The 25650-nt window shown below is 38.3% G+C and overlaps 2 protein-coding genes across 2 annotated transcripts in view; one reads left to right on the top strand and one right to left on the bottom strand.

The window, feature by feature from the left end:
* Positions 1–25650, bottom strand: part of LOC141284469 (GTPase IMAP family member 4-like) — a 480107-nt gene that overhangs the window by 437045 nt on the left and 17412 nt on the right. The window lies entirely within an intron of this gene.
* On the top strand, positions 17315–24115 carry LOC141330803 (GTPase IMAP family member 8-like). Its single transcript, XM_073835567.1, has 3 exons — positions 17315–17367; positions 22336–22989; positions 23158–24115. The coding sequence occupies exons 2-3, from the start codon at positions 22338–22340 to the stop codon at positions 24105–24107; spliced, it is 1602 nt and encodes a 533-aa protein (XP_073691668.1). The 5' UTR covers positions 17315–17367; positions 22336–22337; the 3' UTR covers positions 24108–24115.

Raw genomic sequence — 25650 nt, 5'->3', positions numbered from 1 at the left:
GGTGGGCCCCTGCTCAGCCTGCTCCACCTTGGCCTTCCGCTCTGCTTCAGTTCCCCAGTCATGGACCTGGCCCTCCTTCCCTCCCCCTGTTCTGCCTGAGCTGCCTCAGTCTGATAGCCGCTCCTTTGAGGGGGGCTATGTCCTGAGTCCGGTCAGTGTTTGCTGTGTTTGTGTTTAAGGACTATTATTTTGTTGTTTCTGTGCCCCATTGTTTTCTGCTTCCCTGCCTCTCTGCTCCCCTATTTGTTGCCATGGACACTTATTACACCACACCCATTCCTCTGTTCCATGGTTACCTATTAGATCATTACCTCTGTCTTGTGTATAAATAGTCCTCGTGTTTCCTCTGTGGTTTGTCAGTTGTTAAATGTGTAATGTTTCGTCATGGTTGTTTCTTGCATGAGTCTGAGGTCCTGTATTCCTTGTTTCTTTGTGGAGTTCCAAATAAACTACTGCATTTAGATCCTCATCCTGCCTCTTCTGACCATCGAGCTGTTACAATATAGGTCTAGGCTAATCTTTTTCTGAACTTTTATTACACTGTAGATCGAAATAAAATAATTATTGATCATATTTAACATCGGAGAATCACTGACATAATTTAGAGAAGGCCTATGCCTACTTCGAAAACGAAACTATTGAAATCTGTATAAAGGAAAGACAAAATAAATCACAACAAGAACAATCTGTATTTTTCTTGTAATCAAGAACATTTCTTTTGACAAAATTACCTAATTAATGCCCAATGATGTTTGACAGTGTAAGCTTCTCCACCGCATAGCCGCATATAATCGCTGGTGTCAGTCGCAAATATTAAACATGCAGGTCAGGAAGCGGGTTGGGTAGGCCTAAAAAAAAATATATATATATATATATATATATATATTTTTTTTTTTTTTTTTTTTTTTTTGCGGTCCGAGTTGCGGGGGGTTAGTTGAAAACATCGGTTGGGTTCGGGCTGTTTATACATTGTCCCGCGCATCACTGGTGCAGTGCTAAAAATAAATTAAAGGTTGTATCAGCGATTTCTAGCCTAAAACATAAAGTGTCAATTTCAGCTGACCTTTCATCACGATCCGCTCGCTGCCTGCCCCATAAATTGTCTGTGAAAAACCGCGTCTCTCTGGTCAACCTAGGGTCCGAGATATGCCAAAAAAACAATCGGCACTACCAACCTTTCCACAGATAAACAAACTGTGTTCCAACCAATCAGCGTCAGGGGTTTGGTGTTGTGGACTTTCCTACTGGTGCAGGGATGTGAGGGAGGCGGAGCAAAAGTCCACAACACCAAACCCCTGACGCTGATTGGTTGGAACACAGTTTGTTTATATGTTTCAGGCTAGAAATCGCTGATACAACCTTTAATGTAAAATTTGTAACAAAAAATAATAAACAGATTTTATTAATTCGAATATTCTTTAAAATTAATTGAAAAAAAAAAACTAAAACAGAATGACAATAAACAACAATTGTCGCGTGACGTCACCGCATCCGTCATTGAAGATTAAAAATACACCAGTACATGGCACATATGCATTACTGATTTTTGAGTCTTGAGCTGGCGGATCAGTCGGATAAGGAAGCAGACCTGGAGCCTATGACTGTGTAAGTTATTTTAAATGTTCATCTTACAAACTTTTTTCAAACTCACTTTTATATTATTATTTGTTGCCATGACTTCATTTCTCCCCTATAACATGTCTTAACTATTTATAGATCAGCAGTCTTAACACGAATTAAAAATGAACAAGCATTTCTATATAAAAAAAATGAGAAACAGCAAGTGTCACGGATTGGCCAGGTTCTTCCACCTCACTCACCCAACGATCACTTTCACCTGAGTTCTAATCACCAACACCTGCACTTCATCAATCACGGCACCTTCATAAGGCACACACACACAGTCACCATTGTCCGGGCTCGTTGCTGCGAAAGCGGACTAACTCTATTCTCCTTCGCGGATTCTAGAGGTGATCTACAATACTTACCTGTGATTACTTACCTGTCTTGTCTTGCATTCCAGTCAGTCTGTCTCGTCAGTCAATCCCTGCATCCAGTGTGTGTGTGCCATAAGTCCGCACCCAGTCTGCCTCTTCGACATCCTCCGACGATCGTTCCTGCAAAAGGGAAGAAAAACCACGTTATCCATTCATCGCCATCTTCACCATCATCTACTATCTGGACAGTGAAACTTACCCGGTCCTGCACGCCATCTTCTTCATCTGCTCCGCTATAAACAAATAAACTTTACCTGTTGTATCACTCACCTGTTTGTCAGTCTGCTTCCCTAACAGCAAGAGAGTCAGCCGCAAATATATTGCATTCTCGTACCTTTTTGTGGATCAAAACTAATGCTTAAGTTGATTTAATATAGCCTACATAAAACATTAAACTTGAAGTAAAAAAACTAATAAAATGATTTGGTGAAAAATAAAAATAAAGTCTTTGTATTTTCCCCTTTGTGACTCGATCATTATTATTATTATGAATTAATATGAAACTGAAGTTTTTTTTGTTAATAAAATTTGTAAAGCAAATAAACTGGATTTCCACTTTTAAAACGTAGTTTGTGGTTCATTATTATTAAAACATCATTCATAAAGTACTACAATGGAAAATTCGCTTTTATCAAACTAGGGTTGGGTCGATAGACGATGCCATCGTCCATCGCCGATGGCCAATAGACATCACGATGCTGAGCCGGCATCGCGATCCTCCGCCCCGCCCCCGCAGCGCCCCGCCCCGCCCCCGCCGCAGCAGCAACCCGCTCACGAAAAACACACACTTAATCACTTTAAAGCCAAATGAAATGCATGCTTATTATGAGGAAATAATAACAAGGAAGTTGTTAGTGATCACAATACAAATTACAGTGAACTCCAAATTACATGAAAAGTCGTTTACATTAATAAATGAGGCATACAAAAACAGCAGAAAAAAATCAAAATAATTTGAATTAAATTAGATTAAATAAACTACACCAAATATGCCCTTTTCATGGTTTTACCATAATGAACAGAGCTTGGAACAAAAACAAGTGATTTTTTTTTTTCCCTCAAAATACGAATGTACAATACAAAGCCTAGTATACATTATAAATAACACTTTATCATTCAAATACATTGGGAATATGGAAACACTTGGATTTGTGCCGAAAAACAGAGGTGCGTGAGCCCAACGCGCTATTTTTAGTTTCGCTTTGTTTTAGTTTCTTAACTTTATATAGATTTTGTTTCATTTCTGTTCTGTTTTAAATACCTCTACATTTAAATCATTCGTTTTGGGTCAGGCGTCAGGGTAACTAACTTATAGCTATGTTTACAGTGTTTATAATGTTAATACATAATATTTCGCTTGATTTGGTATTATTTCTGATATTACCCTTTCTCTCTAAACATTCTACTGCTCATTAAATGCGTTTGGAGAGAGTGGGTTAAGCAGTAAGCAAACAATGAGAGCGTTATTGAACTTAAAAAAGCTGACTGGTCGAAAATATGTTAAGGACCAACACACATCCTCCAAATGCATCTATATAAACCCGCACTTGCTCTTGTCTCGTCTGCACGCACGCACTGTCACGATCTAATGCACTTGTTAATGCCGGATCTTTAAAAACAAATACCGGAACGCAAAAATCCAAAATCTGACATTTTCCAGAACAGGATCAGGCTCAAATTAAGCACTGGTGGACACGGTAGGCTACAATTAATTAATTCGTTATGAATAAATTATTTAACAACAACCATCCCTCACCCCCGCCGACGATGCCATCGTCCATCGCGATGTTTCACATTAGACATCGTACGATGCCAAATTGGTCGACATCGCCCAACCCTATATCAAACATCTAACTCTCAACAAAAAGAAGGTGAAGTCTAGCAATAGTTCTCGTCAGCGGCTCAGAGCTGCTTGGAAACGTGCGACGCTCCCTCTGTAGCATCCCATGTTCAGCTAAAATAAATGTATTTTATTTCTGCTTTATAAAACTGACTATATAGGACCAAGCCTGTGTATTGCACATTTATGGCGCTTTTCCACTACACAGTATCAGCTCGCCTCGGCTCGACTCGACTCGGCTCTGTTTGGTTTTCCACTGTGTAAAAGTTGTACCTGTACCGGCTTCCAGGTACTTTTTTTTCGTACCACCTCCGGCGAGGTGCCAAGCGAGCTGAGGCGATACTAAAATGTGACGTGAAAACACAGCAGACTGCTGATTGGTCAGAGAGAATCGTCACTATTCACTGCGTCATCATTGCACGTGCCAGCAATAGTATCCAGAATAACCCCGCCATTTTTAAAAAGTTTGGCCAGAGATTGCGTGACATATCCAATCCAATCCATTACATATTATGGCAACTCGGAAGAATACGCCGTGGTCAAACGAGGAGGTGCAGACAGCGGGTGTGTCGCGTAGAAGATTACGTCATGGCAGTTTCCTGCAGCGTCGCTATGACAACCAGGTACTAATAGGCTTGTTTGAGATGAGCAAAATCTGCGCAGAATCGATCACCAGTGACCAACGCAAGATGCATGCCGGTTAGAAAAGTGTCCGAGTTACGTCCGACTTTTTCTGACGTGTGCCAAAAAACTCTCGCGACGGCGAGGCGGCCTTGTCGGATTTTACAACTTTTACTCAGTGGAAAACCAAACAGAGCGAGTCGAGTCGAGTGGAGCCGAGGCGAGCTGGTACTGTGTAGTGGAAAAGCGCCATTAGGTATTACTTTACATTATATTTAGACATTTAGCAGATGCTTTTATCCAAAGCCAAAAGAGGACAAAAGAAGCAATAAAAAAACAACAAAAGAGCAACTTTTTTTTTTCACTTGTAACTTTGTGATCATGAGACCTGATTGTGTTTCGTCTATGATGGAGTCCAAAACAGACCGTAATCTTCTAGCCAATAAGAGAGCTAAGATTTTATAATCGTTGTTAAGTAAACAAATTGGGCGCCAATTATCTAAAAATAATTTGTCGTTGTTTGGTTTAGGAATTAGGACAGTTATTCCTTGGGTCAGAGAGGTGGGGAGGCATTCATTTTCAATGGATTCTATGAAGACTTTTAATAAAAAAGGGGACAGTTCAGCGATAAAAGATGTGTTGGATGCTCTTGACTATGGCCTTGTAAATTAACCCAGTAATTCACTGATAGCTGTACCCTTCTTATTTCCAAAGACATTTCCCCCATTTCCACCTGTTGTGCTGTAATTGGAGTAGTTTTTATAGCTCCTGTACACAGTCTCAATTCCTGATGCTGTATATTATCTAACTTTTTAAGAGACGTCTCTGCAGCTGATCTATAAACCACACACCCATAATTCATTGCCTTTAATGCCATCCTATCTGCCCCACACTCACTACCAACTAAACATCTCATTGTATTTTTTATTTTCTTACATTTATTTATTATCTTCTGAATATGCACCGCCCATGTAACTCTTTCATCAAACCATATCCCCAAAAACTTAAAATATTTTACTCTTTCCAGTTCTTGATTATATAATTTTAGTTTCCCCTCACTTCCAATTTTCCTCCTTTCCTCAACTATTGTAATAGCCTCCTTTAATTTTGTCACAATAAAATCAATATTCCTTCCCCTTTTCCAGATTACCCCATCATCAGCGAAGAGTGAGAAGCCCAGCCCATTATCCAAATCTTTAAACACATCATTTATCATAATGGAAAACAATAAAGGACTTATTATACTTCCTTGTGGAGTACCGTTTTCAATTGCAAACTTTTCTGAATAACTGTTTCCTATTCTCGCTTTTAATATTCTGCCTGATAAAAAAAATCCTTGATCCATCTATGCATTTGACCTTTGATACCTAACTTATACAGTTTAATTAACAACCATTCTCTCCACATCATGTCATATGCTTTCTCTATGTCAAAAAAGACAGCCACTACACTTTCTCTATTTATTTGTGCTTTTCTTATCTCATGTTCTAAACACACAGCCGGATCCATTGTATTTCTCCCTCTCCTAAAACCACTCTGATATTTGGATAAGAATTTATTAGGTTTTTCTTTTCCATTATTTTACCAATAGTAGATGTCAATGCAATAGGTCTATAATTTCCTGGATTTGTACTATCCTTCCCTGGTTTGCGTATTGGTACTATCACCGCCTCCTTCCACCTTTGTGGTAATTTTCTTTCCCAGGATTTATTGTACATATTTAATAAAACATCCTTAGATACTTCGCTGAGATGTCTTAGCATTAAATAGTAAATCTGATCTATACCTGGAGGCGAATTCTTGGTTTTCCTAAGAGCTCGATTTAACTCTGCCTTTGTAAATATCATATTTAATTGTCCATTAATGTATTCCTCATTCTGTATTAAATCTTTATACTGTTCCAATGTCCTTTCCCTTCCTTTTTTACCCTTTTTTATCCTTACTAATATTATCTGATTTATGTATTTTAACAAAACTTTTCGCAAGCATTTCTGCTTTCTCTCCATCTTTTAATACTGGATACCCAAATTCTCCTTTTATCCCGTTCATTCTTTTTATCATATTCCATACTTGACCAATTTCAGTTTCCCTTCCCACTGTGTTATAAAACCTTCTCCAGAAGTCTTTTTTTTTAATCATTTTTTTTATGATTCTCCTAACATTTGCTTGCATCTTTTTATATTCAACGAAGTTCTGAAAACTATGATTCTTTTTTTTTTTTTTTTACATTTTAAAAGCTTTATTTCGAGATTTAATTACCTTATCACATTCTTTTGTCCACCATGACACAATCTTCTTTTTTACCTACCTTCCGTCCTAGGAATAGTCTGACTTGCTGATATCAGTATAGCATTACAATCATCATTATTAACCTTATCAATCCCTTCTTTAACTTCAATGTTTTTAATCTCTTGTTCACTAATACTCCTAAATTCCTCCCAATCCGCATTTTCAAAGAACCATTTGTCTACTCCTCTTGTATTGTATTTTTCCATACTTAAATTTACCTCAATTGCTATAGGGTAATGATCACTTCCTATAGTTGTTTCTCTAATCACCTCCCATAAGCATACCTGCTAGTGAACTTGAAACAAGTGTAAGATCAATAGCTGATTCTATTCCTATTCTCACACTAACCCTTGTTCCCCCACCATCATTTAAACATACTAATTCCTTTATCTCCATTTATTCTTCAATCACTATTCCATTCCCATCATTGCAATTGTCCCATAGTGTGCTATGAGCATTGAAATCTCCGCAACATATAACTTTTCCTTCTAAGTGTACAATTAGTTCACCCAACACCTCTAGCGACAGTCTTTTACAAGGATTATGACATTTTTGAATTTGAATAACACAATTTCAATAACTATAAACTCCAACGTCTTTCCTTTTTCCTATAGCATTATATTGTACTCCTCGTTTTACAAATATTATACACCCTCCCCCAATATCTTCCTCTCTATCTCTACGTACACAATCATACCCTTTAATATTAAAATCCAACACTGGCTTAAGCCAGGTTGCCTGTATGCATATGATTTCTGGTTTCTTTCTAAGCTCTTTTATAAAACCTGACTCGAAATGTCTTTGTCAGTATCTTTACTTCTCTTTTGCTTTACTGCTTCTGCATAGCTTATCTTATTTACAACTTTCACTTGCCCAATTTCCACAGCTCTCTTTCTTACGTTACATCCACTGTATGTTACCCGATGTAGCCCACCACAATTACAGCACCTGTCTTGTGCATTCTCTTCACAATTTTCAAATCTATGCTCACCTCCACACTTAGGACATCTTTGTTTTCCTTTGCACACCGCTGCTATCATATCTTTGACATCTATAACAGCGGAGTGGGGGAGGAATATTTGGCCTCACTACAAAACTCATGTATCCAATTAAAATATTTTTCTGGAGTCCTGAAACTCCAAAAGAATTGACAAACTGTCAACTCTTTCCCCATTCATTGTTTTCTGCAACCTTTTTGTTCTACTTACTTCACCCCCAGAAATACTTGATGGGACTTATGAAAAAGAAAATTAAATGAAAAGTGATTACTGTAAAAAGGTAGAGCTTGTGTCAATACTTATCAACAGTACTAATGGACAAATGAATTTGATAACTCATGTTTAGTGACTTGAGTAGATTTATTTATTAACATTTATCTAATGTGAACCGGTTTGACAACAGCGAAGTAGGTATGATAAGTCAACATATTCAGATGAGTATTAGTGCACCTGCCAGGTAATTATCGCCTGATTCCAACATGTTTGCTCGCCTACTGCTTTGTGTCTGCTATATAGTACAGAAGTATGTGGTTTCGAACGCAGCCTTTTACTCCCCAGTTCGATCGGGACTCCAGCTTCCAGTGACAAAGTATTTTTTTCTTGAAATATCTTTACTCAGAATATCATCATATCGACATGAATGACTGAAGCCTCAGAGGTGCTCTATTTCTCTAAAAAACAAAGAAAAAATAAGACAACAAAATTATTTATTTTAAATTGTGTTTTATTTCAAGTTTGTGACAATCAATTCGATGCCCAAATGTAATCTGTGCAAGTGTAAAATAAACAACTCTTGACTTGACTGCAGATTCAGATCAATATGAGATTCGATCACACGAGAGTTAAATATCAAGCATTTAAAAGAGACATGCACACTGTTTATCATAAACATATTGGTGAAACTGTTGATAATGTAGACAGTCCGCAATCTCATTCAGTGTCAATTAGAGAAAAAAAAAAAAACCTGTGTGTGCGCTGTGAGGAGGCATCGTATCACAAGTGCAGTCTTATTTGCGTATGTCTTTATGCTGATATCCTTCAAGCATCAGTCTGAAGTGTGTGAGGGGAAAACACAGATCAGAGAGAAGCAGGTCCATGTGATTAATTCTTCAGATCTACTGGATCCAGATGTAGAAAAAAAATGAGAAGCTGAAGATGTTGAAACAGCATTCATTCAATGCAGTTCTGATCATCGATTGGCTGGAGGAACCTGTGGAAAACGACTAAGAGGCAATGTATGTTGTAAATTACATTATTAAAATAAACTAATTAAGAAAATTAAAAAGAGAAAATGATAGTTACACTGTGAGGGACTGACAATATTCTAGTGGCAAAAAGAAATAAGGCCGCGTTCACACTTGGCGTCTTTTTTGACAAGAAAAAGTTGACTAGGGCGTTTTTTTAGTAAAAAAAAAAAAGCTGGCAGCGTTCTGTTACAAAAAGCAGCCGAGTGCGTCTTCTGTTGCTATAACAACAGCTGCAACAGTAGCATAGTGCTGTGTGGTGAAGGAATGTCGAGAAAGAGCCTCTTTGTGATGTATATTATGATAGAGTTGTTTACTCATATCATACAACTCCATGTGCTCCGAAACTAGTACGATAAGTTTATTTACCGGCAACTTCTCCAGTTTTTTTTTTTTTCCTGTTGTTTTTGTTGTTATGGAAACGATAGGTCCCGCTACTCGCTTGTCATTGGTCAGCTGTCAAAAAAACGCTTGACGTAGGGCGTTTTCTTCAAAAAAGTTCAACTTTTTTCAACTTAAAAAGACGCTCTGAGCTGCAGAAAAAGACGCCGGCGGTGGCGTTTAAAAAAGCGCTCAGGGCTTTTTTGAAAAGACGGTTTACTCCATAGGATTAGAATGTAAAACAGACGCTGGTAGTTTGGAAAAGGACGCCAAGTGTGAACACGGCCTAATGGGATTAATTTGTAACTGTAAGTCACTAGTTTGTCACAGTGATCTAAAGGGGAGAATCCACAGAGCCCGTTTTAATAGTGATTTGATTATTTTGTTGTATTTAAAGAAGCCTAAATCTAAAGAAGCAGATCATCAGATTCCCGAGAGGAAATATTTGTTTCTCTGCACATAAAGATGAACTACTTACCATGATTTCAGACTGTGCTGATCTGGTTTCTCCACTGCATTGATCTGAATGTCTTTCTTCAGGTGACTTTTAAAATGCAAAACTATTTCTGCACTGATCTCTCTCTAGTGTGGATCCTCTCATGTGTTTTCAGAATTCCTGACTGACTGAACCTCTTGTCACAGTGTGAACACTTGTACGATTTTTCTCCAGTGTGGATCCTCATGTGTTGTTCCAGGTGACTTTTAACAGTAAAACTCTTCCCGCACTGATCACACGAATGTGGTTTTTCTCCAATGTGGATCCTCATGTGTCTATTCAGAGGACTTTTAACAGTAAAACTCTTCCCACATTGATCACATGTGAATGGCTTCTCTCCAGTGTGAATTCTCGCTTAAAAAAAAAAATCAATCACACGGTTGTAAACTATACTAAGAGATGCCCAACGATTTTGTTACACTGATGCAACAATTTTGAACTGGATATATAATAAATAAATGCAAAATAATATTAATTATGCCTGATATTGACAATCAGCATAACAGTTTGTAAACCTTTGCTGAAAGTCAAAACAGTACCTTTTGTACATATTTCATAGTTTAAGTGTTTATCTAAATCTGATGAACTAATTGAATCTTTATAACATGAATGTTCTTCAGCATCATGAATGAAATGAAGTATAAACACCAACCTGTTTGTTCTTCATTATGTTTCATTCTGCAGGGTTCTGGATCTTCTTCTCTCTGTCCTCTTTAATAAACTCTGTCTTTGTGGATTTCAGATCTCCCTGATGCTTAAATGCTCGTCTTCACTTGTAAACTGATGGGAATATTCCAGCATTTATTGGTAAAGCACAGTGGGAGGAGCTTCGTTAGTGACGTGATTATAGAGGGAGGAGCTTCACTGATGATGAATTGAAGTGTGAGGAGCTAATCTGCCCATAAAATTAAAAAAAATAAGTTACTAAGTTTGTTTTCATACCAATTGATAACAAAAAATATAAATGGTGTAATTGTTAATATTGTATTGAAAGCATAAAGGTAGAAACAAATTCCCTCAGTCTGTTGACACTTATGAAATGAGCTTTAAGTGGCAATTTACAGGAGATCTGAGGACATCAGCATAATAAATGAGGTGAAAACAGCAACTATTGACATGAAATAAAAAGCCTTTCAGCAGGTTTGCTAGTATTTATGAAGTTTAGACTATCAACACTCAACAAACCATTCAGGACCATCAGCAGATCATCTCACTTTATTCTGAGTGTTTATTGCTAGAAACTGATTATCTATAGCTTTCCATGCTTTATTCTCAATTCAGGTTTTAAAATTATATTTTTCCACACGCATGACCGACATTAAACAAGATAAATAGTTTTCTCTTGATATCCAGTATCATATATCAATTTCATAGAGTTTGTTCTAGTGAGGTGATGTTTTCATTCACACCATTTGGCCTCATGAAGTCAAAGCAATTATTATGAACTATGAAACAACACACAGATTCTCCTCACAGATCTCATTCAGTAACAATCACACAAACAAACACACAAAAGCGCTCAAAATCGGATCAGGTCTGAATGAATTCCTCATATTTTTCTCACATGTTTGCTGCTGCTGCACTAAATGTTTATTTCAGTATTAAGTATCTCTAAACCTGATGAAAACAATACAAAAATGAACCTGTACAGTGTCACGTAAACAGACTGTATAAAGTGTGTCTGGTGTTTGTGTAAATATGTGAAATATCGAAATAACTGCTCAACTCACCTCAGAAGACTCGACGCTGACTGAATGAGCGAAGAGACGCGCGAGCGGTGACGTCATCGCTATCGCTCTCGCTCTCTCTCTCCCTGTTTTTTTGGCGGGTCGCAACCAACTTAAATAGGTGCGTATCGCCACCTACTGTACCGGGGTGTGTAATGAAGCAAAAACCTGAAGAAAAAAAAAAAAGCTAAAGTGAAAATGAATGAGACAGATTTGTCTCTTTTTATAAGAAACAAAGAGAATCAAAATGGCCAGTTGCAAAAGTATATTTTGTATATGCATGGAAGACAAACTGTCTTATGGTTGGGTCCCGAAGTGTCCCCTGGTTTAAAAAAAAAAAAAAAAAAAACAATACAATATGATAATAATAATAATAATAATAATAATAATAATAATAATAATAATAATAATAACTAGAAGCTAAAGTTCGATGACAAACTTTAAATGTTGGCTTGGAGAGCCAAACCGGGCAGCCTTCGGGCAAAAGGGCCAGCCCAGAACACTTAGAGCTCTCTAATTGAATTGTTACTCAGGGCCGCTGCTGGCCAAATGGGTGCCCTAAGCAGAAATGTACTTTTGTGCAAATATTACGGAAATAAAAACAAAATAATAAAAATAAAAACTAATATAGGGGCCAAAATAGAACTTTAAAATAGAAGATCGGTGTATTTAAAAAAAGAGTTACCACCAATGGCTATGATTTTATTAATACAGTTGTCTGATTGATTTAATAGTCTCAGAATCATACAAAAGGAAATTGAGCAGCATTTACTTTGATAAAACCATGGTTATCTGCCTTTTTATCTATCTTTCTATCATATCCATGCTTGTAAATTGTGTTTTATAGAATATATAATATTTGTATTTGTCTGTATTTTTTTAAATATATTTTTATTATTTATTTTTACCTGTTTGCACTAAGCGTGTGAGAGAAACGAAACTTCAAAACTCTTGTATGCACTGTAAATGTGGCAGTTTTGACAATAAAGCAGACAAGGGTTATGATGCCCTGCAGAAAATAGGATTTTTAAAAGTGAATGGAGAGATCGGTATGGATTTATCCTTCCAACTGGTAGTGTAAAACCTTTATGTCTCATATGCTGTGAAACGGTAGCCTGGCGAGCCAGACTTACATCAAGATGTTTAGTCTGGAAACTCTCCATAGACGCGGCTTACTCCGAGGGGCGGGATAAACGGTTGTCTCTCAAAATCCCTATGCACGCAATAGGATAGCGCTTCAACCAATCAGAGCAACGAAGAAGGTGACGTAGTAATTGGTATATTAAGCTTTTTCCGTATCCAGTCGGCAAAACTCCAAACACATCTTCCTTTTTTAAAAATGACTTAAGTGCCGTTCTTTGCTCGTTTCTTAAAGAAAAACTTAACTCCAAGTCCTCCAGAGTCGCGGTCAAAGCCGATTCGAAAGACTGCTGTTAGACAGCTGCAGCCGCCATTCTTTGTTTTTCAAGTGGCAGCCGTCGCAACTCTGTCGTCATATGTTAAGCCCGCCCCGCCTACTCTATACGCGTTGTGATTGGCCTGACCCAATTTGGGTTTTTGCAGCTAGAAGGTCTATTGAGAGTGTCTAGACCCACCTGGCTGCAAAATAATTTTTGCTGCCGCTAGGGTGCGTCTAGATTTCTAGGCTAGTGAAACGGTGGCGTTAATCAAAAGCGGCAATATTAAGCGTCACTACGAAACCAAACACAAGCTTTTTGAACAGACTTATCCATTGAAATCTGAAGTGAGAGCACGGAAGATAAACGAGCTAAGAGTCCAGTATGACAGGTCAACCCGACTCATCACACACTCTTTTACTGCACAGCAGCGTACGCATGAGTGTTCACTGCGAATTGCATGGATTTTGGGTGCAGCATAAAAAATGCTTCAACGATGTGACGGCTGTGAAGGAGTGTTTGAGTGCCGCTGCAGAGACGCTGCTTGAAGGTAAACAAAAAGACGAACTATGTGACAAAATCAAACAAATTCCAATGTCAGCTACATCCACAATCAGGAAATCTGAAATATTAGCAGATGATGTCTTGTCACAGCTTGAGGAAGCTATGCAGAGTGCAGAATGCATATCATTAGCCATGGATGAGTCCACAGATGTCACAGATAATGCGCAACTTTTGGTCTATGTGAGATTTTTTCACAAACGAAAACAAAGAGATCTGTGAGAACTTGCTGGGTGTGAGGGCACTTGAGACACACACAAGAGGAGAGGACCTATCTGACGCCGTTAAGGAGATGCTGATAAAGAGGGGTAAAGATCCGAAAAAGGTGATCTCAGTCACTACAGACGGTGCCCCAGCCATGGTAGAAAGAGAGAAGGGGGCTCTAACCCGAATGAAAGAAGACAACCCAGATCTCATTGCATACCACTGTATAATCCATCAGACTGTTCTGTGTGCGTCTCTGAAGGAAGAGTTTCCTGAAGTAATGAGCACCATGATGAAAATAATCAACTTGCTCCGAGCATCTTCGTCTCTCCTGAAAGATTTTCTGAGAGAAGTTGAGGCAAATGCAAACGACCTCCTGTTACACAACAATGTAAGATGGCTGAGTAAAGGGAATACATTAGCTTGCTTATGTCCATTCGGAATGAAATAAAAATGTTTTTACAACAGCTGACGAGTCAGAGGGCCACACAGTTTTTAATGTTTTTGCAAGATGAGCACAATATGGACATGGTGGCAATTTTGAAGTTACCCTGCTACTTTCTGGCAACAAATTGTGCCTGAGGCAGCTTACCCTGATCTTACCAAGGTAGCTCTGCACACCTTGACCATGTTTGGATCGACTTATAACTGTGAGTCAGCATTCTCCGTCATGAATATAAAAAGCAAGCACCGTTCCAGGCTGACCAACGAACATCTTCACATGTGTATGAGAATGGCACTAACCACATTCATTCAAACCCAGATTCAAGCTGCTGACAGAGCAGTCACACGCACATTTCTCTCACTAAGAAAAAAAAATCTGAACCTCAAAAAGAATGTAAAAACTGACTGTTAAAGAGAGTGCATATGTTTAAAAGGCTTGTTTTTGTTTTATGTTACCAAGAAGCTTCTTCTTCCATTATTACTTGAAATTAAGCTTTAATTTGCACGTTATGTTTATTGAAAAGTTGGCACCAAATGCCTCTTTAGCTGTTTAAAAAAAATACTTTTTGTTGTTTAAACTGTGTTAGGACAGTAGAGAAGAGAATAAGAAAAAAACATGTTTTGCACTTTTTCAAGACTAAGCACTTTTGATTTTATTATTATTAAGAAATATTTACATTTGTTGTAATACAGGCCTGAAGTTTCCCGTTTGCCATATGTTTCATAATGTGAACATAAAAATAAATATTGAAATGAAAATGAAATATACAGTGTTGATGTTGATGTGGGATGCATGAGATTTCATAAGGTTCGGACCTTGTTGTGGAAGAAATTTTAGTAACTGGACCCATTGAAATTTTAATTGATTACCATCTTGGCCAGGAACTCAGGAACGGTTGCCATCTTGGCCAGGGATTCAGGCTTGACGGCCATCTTTGTCTAGGGATTCAGGCTTGACCGCCATCTAGTGAACAGACTCTGACGTGGCGGCCATCTTGTGAGCAGACGCTGGCATGGCGACTAGCGGGCTTGAGTGCATAGAGGAGGCCTGAGGTACTGTGCTGTGGGCGGCCGCCGGCTGAACTGGGCTGAGGAGGACGTGGGGAAGCGTGGAAGGCTTGGAGGGGTCGAGCTCATTGGAGAAGCAGGTAGAAGATACTGGCTTGTGGTGAGCTGTGTTTGCATGCTTTCGGATGGGAGGAGAATTGGAATTCTCCACATCAACTTGGAACTTGGAATTACAAAGATTGAGGACAATATTTATAAAATCTGCTAGGGGTTTTTGCGGCAATCATCGGGAGTGATTAAACAAAACAGGTGATCATCAGTTAGTCCCATCTGAAAGCAGGCATTGATCATGGAATCGCTCCAACTCACCAGATGTGAAACGCTCAGAAAATCTTCTACAAACTCCTCCAATGGCCGTCCTCCCTGCTGTATATTAAACAGGTATTCCTCAGCCCAGTTCATCTTTGTAAGGGCCGTCGATCTGTCACACTTATGGCAGGTTTATGAGTGGATATGAAGAGGCAGGAACAGGAGTAAAATAAACACTGATATTTATTACGAAAACAAACGAAGAACATGGAGCAGAACAAAACGGAAGTAACGTTTATCGACGGACACTGGGGTGTGATCAGACACAGACTTAAATACACAAAAACAGGGGTGTAGCTACAAACAAGATAACAAGGATAATGAGGGGGAAGTACTAATATGGGCACGACTGAACCAACTAATACAAAACCAAAAGGGGGAAACAAGGACTAAACCATTAGTACAGGAAACACAGGGGGAAAAACACTAGGAAATCATGACAGACTATCCTGACAATATATATATATATATATATATATATATATATATATATATATATATAAGATTAATATATCACTAACACTAACGTTCAACTTTCCACTTTATAAACGTCCCAAAGTGTCACACAAAATTGGAAAAACGAGTCGAAAAACACATATAATAGGTGGATCTGGCAACAAACTGAGGCTGCACCCGCGCTCTCACTCAACGCACTCTCAAGCCCCGTTCACTGCGCTAGCTTCTCTCAGCAACATGAATTGCAAACACTCATGTGATATGAGGTGGCTTAAACGGCTAAATAATCCTTCAAAGAGCTTGACATTTTATTTATGAATATAAAAAAATGACAGAGGTCCGGACCTCAGTGACCTCATAGCTGGCTACGGCTGTGACTGGCAGCATCATTATTTTCATTATTTTATTATTATTATTTTAATTTTTTTTTTTTTTTTGTTTACACAGAGATTAGTAGGCCTGTCAGTAAAATCTGACTTTAGCAATCTTTGTTTCGTTATATGTGTTCAAAAAATTTCAAAAAGCACACTTTTTTGCCCAATGTTTTTATGTTTGTAAATCAAGGTGTATTAAAGATATCTTAATACCCTTTTAATAAACGAGCGATTATGACAGTATGTCATATGTAAGGAATACTGCATGCTTATTGACCAACTAATGTTGAGACTGAAATTCAATAGCCAGCCCTACTTGTTAGACATGGGAAATACAGTTGCATATGGACTTTGCTTTTCCATTTGAAATTTGCCAATCACTGTGCATTCACAAAAGTGAAAGTGCAAACTGTAATGCAAGATTTGCAATAGCATTTGGATTATTTTACAATTTATGTGTACACATAAAAGCCTGGAATATCCTTCCATACAAACAGCTGCTGAAGTGAACTCACCTTCTCACACACCTTCAAGATGACAGAGGCTTTTCAATCTGTTCATGCGACTGTTACTGTAATAAATCTGTACAGTATCAGGTAATCATTAGCTCATGCAGGTCATCAGTCAGTGTTTGTTCATGTTTATTGAGTGTTTTGCACCAATCAGGCGCCTCTAACAGTATCAGAAAGAACAACTGACTGCAGGAGGAGCATTTTAAGTGAAAGTAAATCTAAACGCGGGTACTGCTGCTTTCTACATTTTTGTTAGGACTAAATCCTCAACATGTTTCATTTGAAAAGAGTGCTTTATTAATGCTTTTTGCTGTTGTTATTTTCTAAGAAGCGTTATTTTTGCGATCTGTCTAGAGTCATTTTCACTCAATCGATTGATCTTTGAATGATCTCTTAAATTGATCTTCGACTTTGATCTTTGACTAAAGTTCGACCTTCCACACCTACAGGTAAGAAATCTCTCTAAATGGACTCACAGACTTGTTTTTGCCAAATTTATTTTTTTAACATTTACCTAAAATATAGTTTGCTTAACTAATTAATTAATTTATTAGTGTGGTAGGGCTTATAATTTAATCATGTATTCTGTAATACCTTCTCTTTTTTTTAATAGTCTAATCGAAATCCATGACTGTTTCAGTAAGTTTGACTATAAGCAAATACATGAAAATAAACCATTTTGTTTAATTGGTGTTTGCAGAGTGTTTGTGTGCAGCTTTCATGACTAAAACAAATTGTTGGTTTTATTATTTTATGTTTTTTTATTATACATAACAGAAAATATTATTCATTTATTTATTAAAAAAAATAAAGCAAAAATTAAGGTTTAAACCTAATATAATTTAACAATAACTAATAAATTTGTCTGTTACAAATTGAGGATTTTGTTTTAAGTTGGTCCAAAGTATTACTTTAATCTCAGTGTGGGTCAGCTGAAATAAATAAATAAATAAATAAATCAAGTCAATAATGAAGTCATTTTTTTTTTATTCCAAGGCATAAAGTTAAGTGTTTGTGTTTCATTCACAATTTAGAATAATTACAGGGAAAAATAGTCTCTTTTTATGTGCAAGTGAGACAAAGAGCTGCAGAAACCAGTGTAATTTCACAGTTCTTGTTTTTGTAAAAAAAAAAAAAAAAAAAAAAAATACTGTTCAAGATTTCCAGCTACTCCCTATGAAAAAATAAAAAAATAAAAATATGCCAAGTATACTTGAAGCCAGACTAATTATCAGTATATTAATGATTAGTTAACTTGAAGTGTGCTATTTTGGAACAACTAGTTTTGTGCTAAGTATATTTTAGTTGTAATTAAATTATAGTAAAGCATAACTTTAAGTGTATTTAGTGTACTTTTATGTGCTAAGTTGGAACAACTTCAAGTATACATACACTTTAAGTTTATGACAGAGTCACATTATTAACAATTCAAAAACGTGTTTATTTAAGCCTCAAATGATTTTAGCATTGCAAAACATAAAATGCACCAACCAAGTTTTTAAATAAAAAGAACACTTAAAGAAACAAACATAAAAAAAATGTAACAGCAGCAACAAACTTCAAAACTTCACTATTTTGCTGAATTTGATTTAGATTTTTTATTTTTTGAGACTTTATTTCTCCATAAAATTCATAATGACATGTTATAAAAATGCAATGATAAAATATTAATGAATAGTGAGTGAACTTCACTTTTTGAACTTTTACTTTCTGAAAGCAATGTGTCCAAGTAATGAGGTGAATTCCAAGCATGAAGAAGTAAACAAAAAAAAAAAAAATGTGACTTAAAATTTATTACAACTTAAGGTTATTTAATAATGTATTTTGAAAGTATACTTTCTATGAATTGTTACAATGATCATTTTCAGCACACAGTTAAAAATATTCATTAAATATATTTAGGTAAAGTGGAAATAAATATACTTATAACAAATATAAGCAGATATTTAAATTAAAGTATATTTTTGTAAAATAAATTTTTGTAGAAAATATACTAAATTACAATTATTTTAAAGTGTGTTAAAAGTTGTATTGTGAAAATAGGCAAAAGCATGATGGTAATATACTTTTTTTCTATTTTTAGCATAGTACATGTTTTGTTAGTATATTTGCAATATACTATTAAAACAGGGAATATATTACAAATACAATAAAGTATTTTTTTTTTTTTTTTTTTTTTTACTAGGGAGCACTCTAAAATGCACTACAGATTATACAAATATAAAAATTAACATAAAAATTAAAAATACCAAATTTGTACTTTGACCTCTGCTGAAAATGCTTTGGTGTATTGGAGTATTCACTGGCAAACCCTTACCAAACAAGTTCAAGTATATTTAAGTATACTTTATGTAGTAAGTATAAAACATTAGTATACTTTTAAGTGTACTATTTCAGTACTCCTTGGGACTAAATTGGCCCAATTTCTAGTATATAAAAGTATACTTTTAAGTATAATAGTAGTAAACTTTGAGTACACAACTAGTTTACATCTACGTTTTTAGTTTGTACTGCAACTATACTAAAAGTGAACTTATAGGTGTAATGGTAGTTTACTAATGAAATACTTTTTTATGCATTTTAATTTTAGTAGTTTTATACTGAAAGTATTAAAACAATCCAAACCCCCAAAAATATAATAAAATATTTATTAACTAATAAATTAATTATAAATTAATTAATTTTATATATGTTCACAACCTATGCATGTTAGGAATAATTTCCGTAATGTCATTGTCTCTTTTCAGTGTTCAAACATTTGTTGAAGACTAGCGTTACATTATTACTGTCAGAAAAAATAAAAATAAAATAAATCCAGCAGCTGAGTTACACAAAAACTACCCAAAATAAATAAGCAACCTCATGAAATGGCCCATTAGGCTAACCCCAGCATCAAATTCAAATTTTTATTTGTCACATAAACAGTCATACTGTCAGGGTTGTGTGCAGGACGAGACGAGACGAAAGACAAGATTAACAATTAACAATCTATTTAATATAATACTTCAAAGGATCAATGCAGGAACAGGCAGGTACAGGCAGGAACACACATCACAAAACTTTAAAGACCGACCTGAACTGAAGATACAAACAGACTTTTAAAGGGTGACTAGATGATTAAACACAGGTGACACAGATGACTAATAATTAAACACAGGTGATGGGGATGACAGGCTGATGAGGGTGAAACCAAAAATGACAACATGACAGGGGGAGACCAGATGAACAGACAGGACTGTGACATTACACCCCCCTCCGAAAAGGCGCGTCCTCGTGCCGTGGGGAACAACAAAAAAAAAAAAAAAGAGAAGGGGAGCGAAAAAACAGAGTCCATGTGGGAGGAGGCTTTGGCGGAGGACGGCACCCCTGGAGGGGGACAACAAACAAAGTCAACAGAGTCCAGGGGGGCGACGAAGGTGGGAGGAGCCAGGGAAGAAACAGGAGGGACCCGGAGCAGGAGGCACAGAGCAAGACCCAGGCCACAGCCATGAAGATCCATGGTGGAGCCGACGGAGGGAGGAGCCATGGTGGAGGATGGGCTGACGACTCCAGGGGTCCGACCGACAGAGGCAGAGCAGGTGAAGGATGAGCCCGAGGCGGAGACGGAGAGCCGAAGATCCTGGGCGACACCGAGGATCCGGAGGGCCAAGGCGGAGCCAGAGGCTCTGGCGACCAAGGCGGAGGCGGAGATCCAGAGCGCCGCGGTGGAGCCGGAGCGACAGAGGACTGAGGTGGAGCCGGGGGGAGGGAGGAGCCCAACGGAGCCGATGGGACGGAGCGACGAGGCGTAGCCAGAGGAGTAGAGTCCGTAGGCGATGGCGGGACGACAACCGACCAAGGCGGAGCCGGAGGGACGAGGAAGCCCGGTGGAGCTGGTGGGCCGACGGGCGACGCTGAAGATGAGGGAGCTGAGAGCCGTGGTGGAGCCGCAGGGTCGGAGGGCCGAGGCGGAGTTCTGGACTCTGAGGCTGGAGGTGGAGATGAGGGATCCTCCAGCCGAGACGCCGATGGAAGCTGGCAGACCTGCGGCGAGCCCACTGCACAGATGGAGGACTGAGGGTGAGCAGGGGGACTGACAGGTGACAGCGGGGTTTCTGGAAGGCTGGATGGAACCAGCAGAGATTCAGGATGGCTGGACGGAACCAGCGGAGATTCAGGATGACTGGACGGAACCAGCGGAGACTCAGGAGGGCTGGACGGAACCAGCGGAGATTCAGGATGGCTGGACGGAACCAGCGGGGATCCAGGATTAGGCAGAAGAGGGCGGGTGGGTGGGAAGTTCAGGCAGGCCAGTGTTTCTGAGAAGAAGTCTATTAAATCCCCAGAGTGTTGCTCAAGCTCACCCCCAGTGGTGGTGCAGTGGGCAGGGCTCTCTACCGCCCTCTCTTGCTCCACGCAGCACTCCACCGTCGCAGATGTAGAGGTCGGCTCACGCTCTTGGTCGGAGGTTTTGATCCCATCGGCAGTCCATACTGTGGCCGCTCCGGGCTCAGGCTCTCCGTCCGCGGTGAATGCGGGCTCATACTCTGCATGTCGGGGTGATGTTTGGCTGGGCTCTGGGTCTGGAGTGGGGCTGGTGTCATCCTTCGCGGTCAACGAAGCTCTGCTGGACACCAGCACCCACTCGATGTAACCGGCGAGGCTCTCTCGAGGACCCTCCCCGGACAGCTGCGCTTTAGTGGCGATGTTAAGTCCTGCACGGAAGAACGTGCACAGGCAGCGGTCCGGGTAATGCGTCATCGGCGCGAGATACATAAAGTCACTTATGTGGTCCTCGAGAGAGCGGTTCCCCTGCTCCAGCAGGATGATGCGGACAGCAGGGATATTCATAAGGGAAAAAAAATAAAACAAACACTGATTCAAAAAACGGAAAAGAAACGCAGGGGAAGACGCCGTGAACTGTTTTGGGTCGGTCTTTCTGTCAGGGTTGTGTGCAGGACGAGACGAGACGAAAGACAAGATTAACAATTAACAATCTATTTAATATAATACTTCAAAGGATCAATGCAGGAACAGGCAGGTACAGGCAGGAACACACATCACAAAACTTTAAAGACCGACCTGAACTGAAGATACAAACAGACTTTTAAAGGGTGACTAGATGATTAAACACAGGTGACACAGATGACTAATAATTAAACACAGGTGATGGGGATGACAGGCTGATGAGGGTGAAACCAAAAATGACAACATGACAGGGGGAGACCAGATGAACAGACAGGACTGTGACACATACACAGTATGATATGAAGTGAAATGCTTAAACGATTGCTGATAACCTATAATGTAACCTATATAGCATTTGAGACGGTCAAAATAAATAACCCAGCATATTTTATTGTGTTTTGTTCTTTTCTTACTCATGTGGTGAAAAGAATAATAGCTTGACCTGCTCTCATTCCATATTTTTTATTCAGAGATGTCAGAGATCTGCTACAGTTCAGATGATCCGGTGATCCGGATTCTACTGATGGGCAGATATGGTTCTGGGCAAAGCTCATCTGCGAACACCATACTGGGAGAAAAGATGTTTAAGGTTAAGAAGCATGAGACTGAAATTTATGAGGGTAAAACACAAATTGGAGAGAAGCAGGTACATGTGATTACTTCCCCAGATTTACTGGATCCAGATTTGTCTGAAGAGCAGCTGGAGGAACTGAAAGCACAGCTGGTCTCTCAATGTTCAACAGGTCTCAGTGCAGTTCTGCTCACTGTTCCTCTAGAGCAACCTGTGCACAAAGAAGAAGAAATACTTGATTATATTAAGGATTTTCTTGGTCCTGAAGTTCAGAAATATATGATGGTTCTTTTCACACGTGGAGATGAACTGGAGGATCTGGATGAACCACTGACCATTGAGGAATATCTAAAAAGCAAAGATCATGCAGATCTCCAGCAACTGGTGACTGAATGTGGAGGAAGGTTTCACTGTTTTAATAACAAAAAGAAAGAAGACATTCAAGTTGAAAAATTACTACATAAAATAGAAGAAATTATGAGGAAGAACAGAGGGAAATTTACCATCAAACAAATGAAAAGGCGTGGCAGTTTAAGAGGTTCACGTGTCAATTGTAAGTATTTTGTGTGTGTGTCTATTTATATATTTGACATTGTTAATGACTTTAATAATAATGATAAATTGTGTTTTGTTTACTAAGTATACATCACTAGTTTGTTGCACTACTCATAATAGAAAAATCCCTGGAGTGTGTGTATTTCTGATTTGATTTGATCTGTAGTTTCAGGAAAGTCTCCAGCAAAAAGTCCAGATGATATTCAACAGATTCCTGAAAGCAAAGATCTCAGGCTGGTCCTTCTGGGAAAAACTGGATGTGGGAAAAGTGCCACTGCAAACACCATTATCGGCAGAAAAGTGTTTGATTCTTCAGCCACTTCAACCTCTCAGACCAAAGAGTGTCAGTCAGAAACAACACTGAGGTTTCATAAAGAGATCACAGTGATTGACACTCCTGGACTTTATGATACTGAACTCAGCAAAGAGCAAGTTCAAAGAGAAATAGTGAAATGTGTAACATTCGCCTCTCCTGGACCACATGCTTTTATTATCATCATTAGAGTGGGTCGATTCACTGAGGAGGAGAAAAATACAGTGCAGCATCTCAAAGAAGTGTTTGGAAAACATATATTAAAATACACCATGATCCTCTTCACTTACAAAGATCAATTAGAGAAGCAAAATATGACCAGTGAGCAGTACCTGCAGAAGGCTGATCCAGCTCTTAAAGAACTTGTCCAGAGCTGTGGAAACCGATGCTTCTTTCTGGACAATGAGTCTGCCAGTTTCCAACAGTTCAAAGATCTGATCAGTAAAATAGAGAAAATGATGGAAGAAAATGGAGGGATGCACTTTACAAGTGACATGTTTGATGAAACAGAGAAATGCATTCACGAGATTCAGAAACAGATACTGGATGAGAAAGTAAAGTTATTCAAACAGCAGAACAAATGTTTCCCAAAAGCAGAATGGAAGAAAAAATACTGGCGTTTAGTAGAGGAGTCACGACAGGAAGCAGAGCAATTATTTTCTGAGACAAATCTGCACCTCCTGGGGAGCAGTCTAACCAGTGAGGAGGGAGCAAGCGCCCCAAAAGAAGCTGAGCACAAAGCAACAGGTCTTTTTAGGGCAGTTATACACGCATTCAGAGAGAGGATGTGTGTGATTCAGTAAGAAAAAAAACAAAAAACACAATGATCAGATACGAGTCATTAATCAGCTCAATGGACTACTTGCACTGAGCCTCATGATGCAGTTTAAATAATGCTGCTCAGTTATTTCCGCTTATGTATATTGTCAATGTGCTGTAATCATCTAGATACTTAAACGCTTATTAAAATGAGAGTCCACAGGATGATTTGAAAATCCGGACATTTTCAGAGACGGGAGAAGAGATATTCTGATGATTATTGTGAACAGAAATTTCCAAACTCAACAGAATGTGAGGTTTTAATCCGACATAAACCAATGTAAGAAAGCAGTTGCTGATAAACATACATGACTGTTTTTAGCAGAGGATTTCAGTGCTCTAAACTATTAATTGTGGCACAAATTAACCAGAGTTTTTCTACACTAACCATAGTTTTACCATGGTATTTGTAGTAAAGTTGTGGTTATACAAATGGTAGTTCACAAAAAAAGGTGTTTTCGTAAGGCTGTTTATCAGTCAAACTAATTCAACAGCTATGGAATGTAGTTAATAATAGAAGAATACAGTTAATGAGAGGACAAGTGCTTCGGAATAAATATAAATATATTTTCCTATATTTTTTATTCAGAATGCACATTTGGAAGGGAAACAAGAACATTTCAGCAGGTCGAAGACTCTTTATGTTAATGCAGACAATATGATTAATTGTTTGAAAATAACTGCCAGCTCTAAAACGTAGCAAAATGCATTCTCTTTAAAATCTGTATGTAGATGCGCTATACCCTGACCGGAAACTCCCAAGCTGTAATAAGAAAAATGCAGAAGTAGCTGTGCAAGTAGTCCATTCAATTTAAGTTGTTTTCATCTGACAGTGTCACTGCAGTCAATGAAATTATAGTGCGAAATATTAAATGTCTTCTCAAATCATCAAGCCAAAGGTGAAAAGAAACACAAATTCTTTCAGGTGAAAAAAACATTTCGTAACTCATTTCTAATCATGCTGCAGCACAAACTCTAGTTATATGGACTTAAACTTCAGTTTCTCGGCTCAGGATGGTTGTAGCTCCTTGAAACAAAAACGGGTCTTCAGAGCACTTGATCAACTGATCCTTGAGAGAAACTCTAATGGTCTACTACAGTCTGGGTTGAACCCTTTCCATGAAAAAAAAAATAATACAGCTTGAGAAGTAAAGAAGTGAAGATCATGATGTTACAAAGATCAACTAAAGGAGGAATACAAAACTGTTGAGCCATTTCTACAGAATGGTGATCAAAATCTTCAATCCCTCATATGAAATCAAATCTTCTGTCTGGACAACATGTCTTCTAGTTTCCCACAATTCAAATATCTGCTCAGTGGTGGAAGAAAATCAAGTGATGTGTGGCATTTCAAGAGATTCATAGGAAGAAACTGGATGAGGAAGCAGTTGGTAGCACTTAGCAGAAGAGTCAATGTATAGAAGAGCATTTGATTATAACTGGTGAAATCCTAATAGCTCTTGCCAAATCAAAGGAGTAAGAGCACCAGTTTGATTTGCAATCAGAAGTACAGAGAAACTAATGAAA

This window comes from Garra rufa, chromosome 1 (genome assembly GCF_049309525.1).
Source record: "Garra rufa chromosome 1, GarRuf1.0, whole genome shotgun sequence".
NCBI classification, from domain to species: Eukaryota; Metazoa; Chordata; class Actinopteri; order Cypriniformes; family Cyprinidae; genus Garra; species Garra rufa.
Note: the sequence above shows the minus strand (reverse complement) of the source record. Positions and strands in the feature narration are given on the sequence as shown.

Bases quoted from the DNA above. Each gene is read 5' to 3' on its own strand.
- LOC141330803 (XM_073835567.1), top strand. From the start codon at position 22,338: ATGTCAGAGATCTGCTACAGTTCAGATGATCCGGTGATCCGGATTCTA. The intron at 22,990-23,157 runs GTAAGTATTTTG...TTTGATCTGTAG, and splicing joins AAGAGGTTCACGTGTCAATT to TTTCAGGAAAGTCTCCAGCA.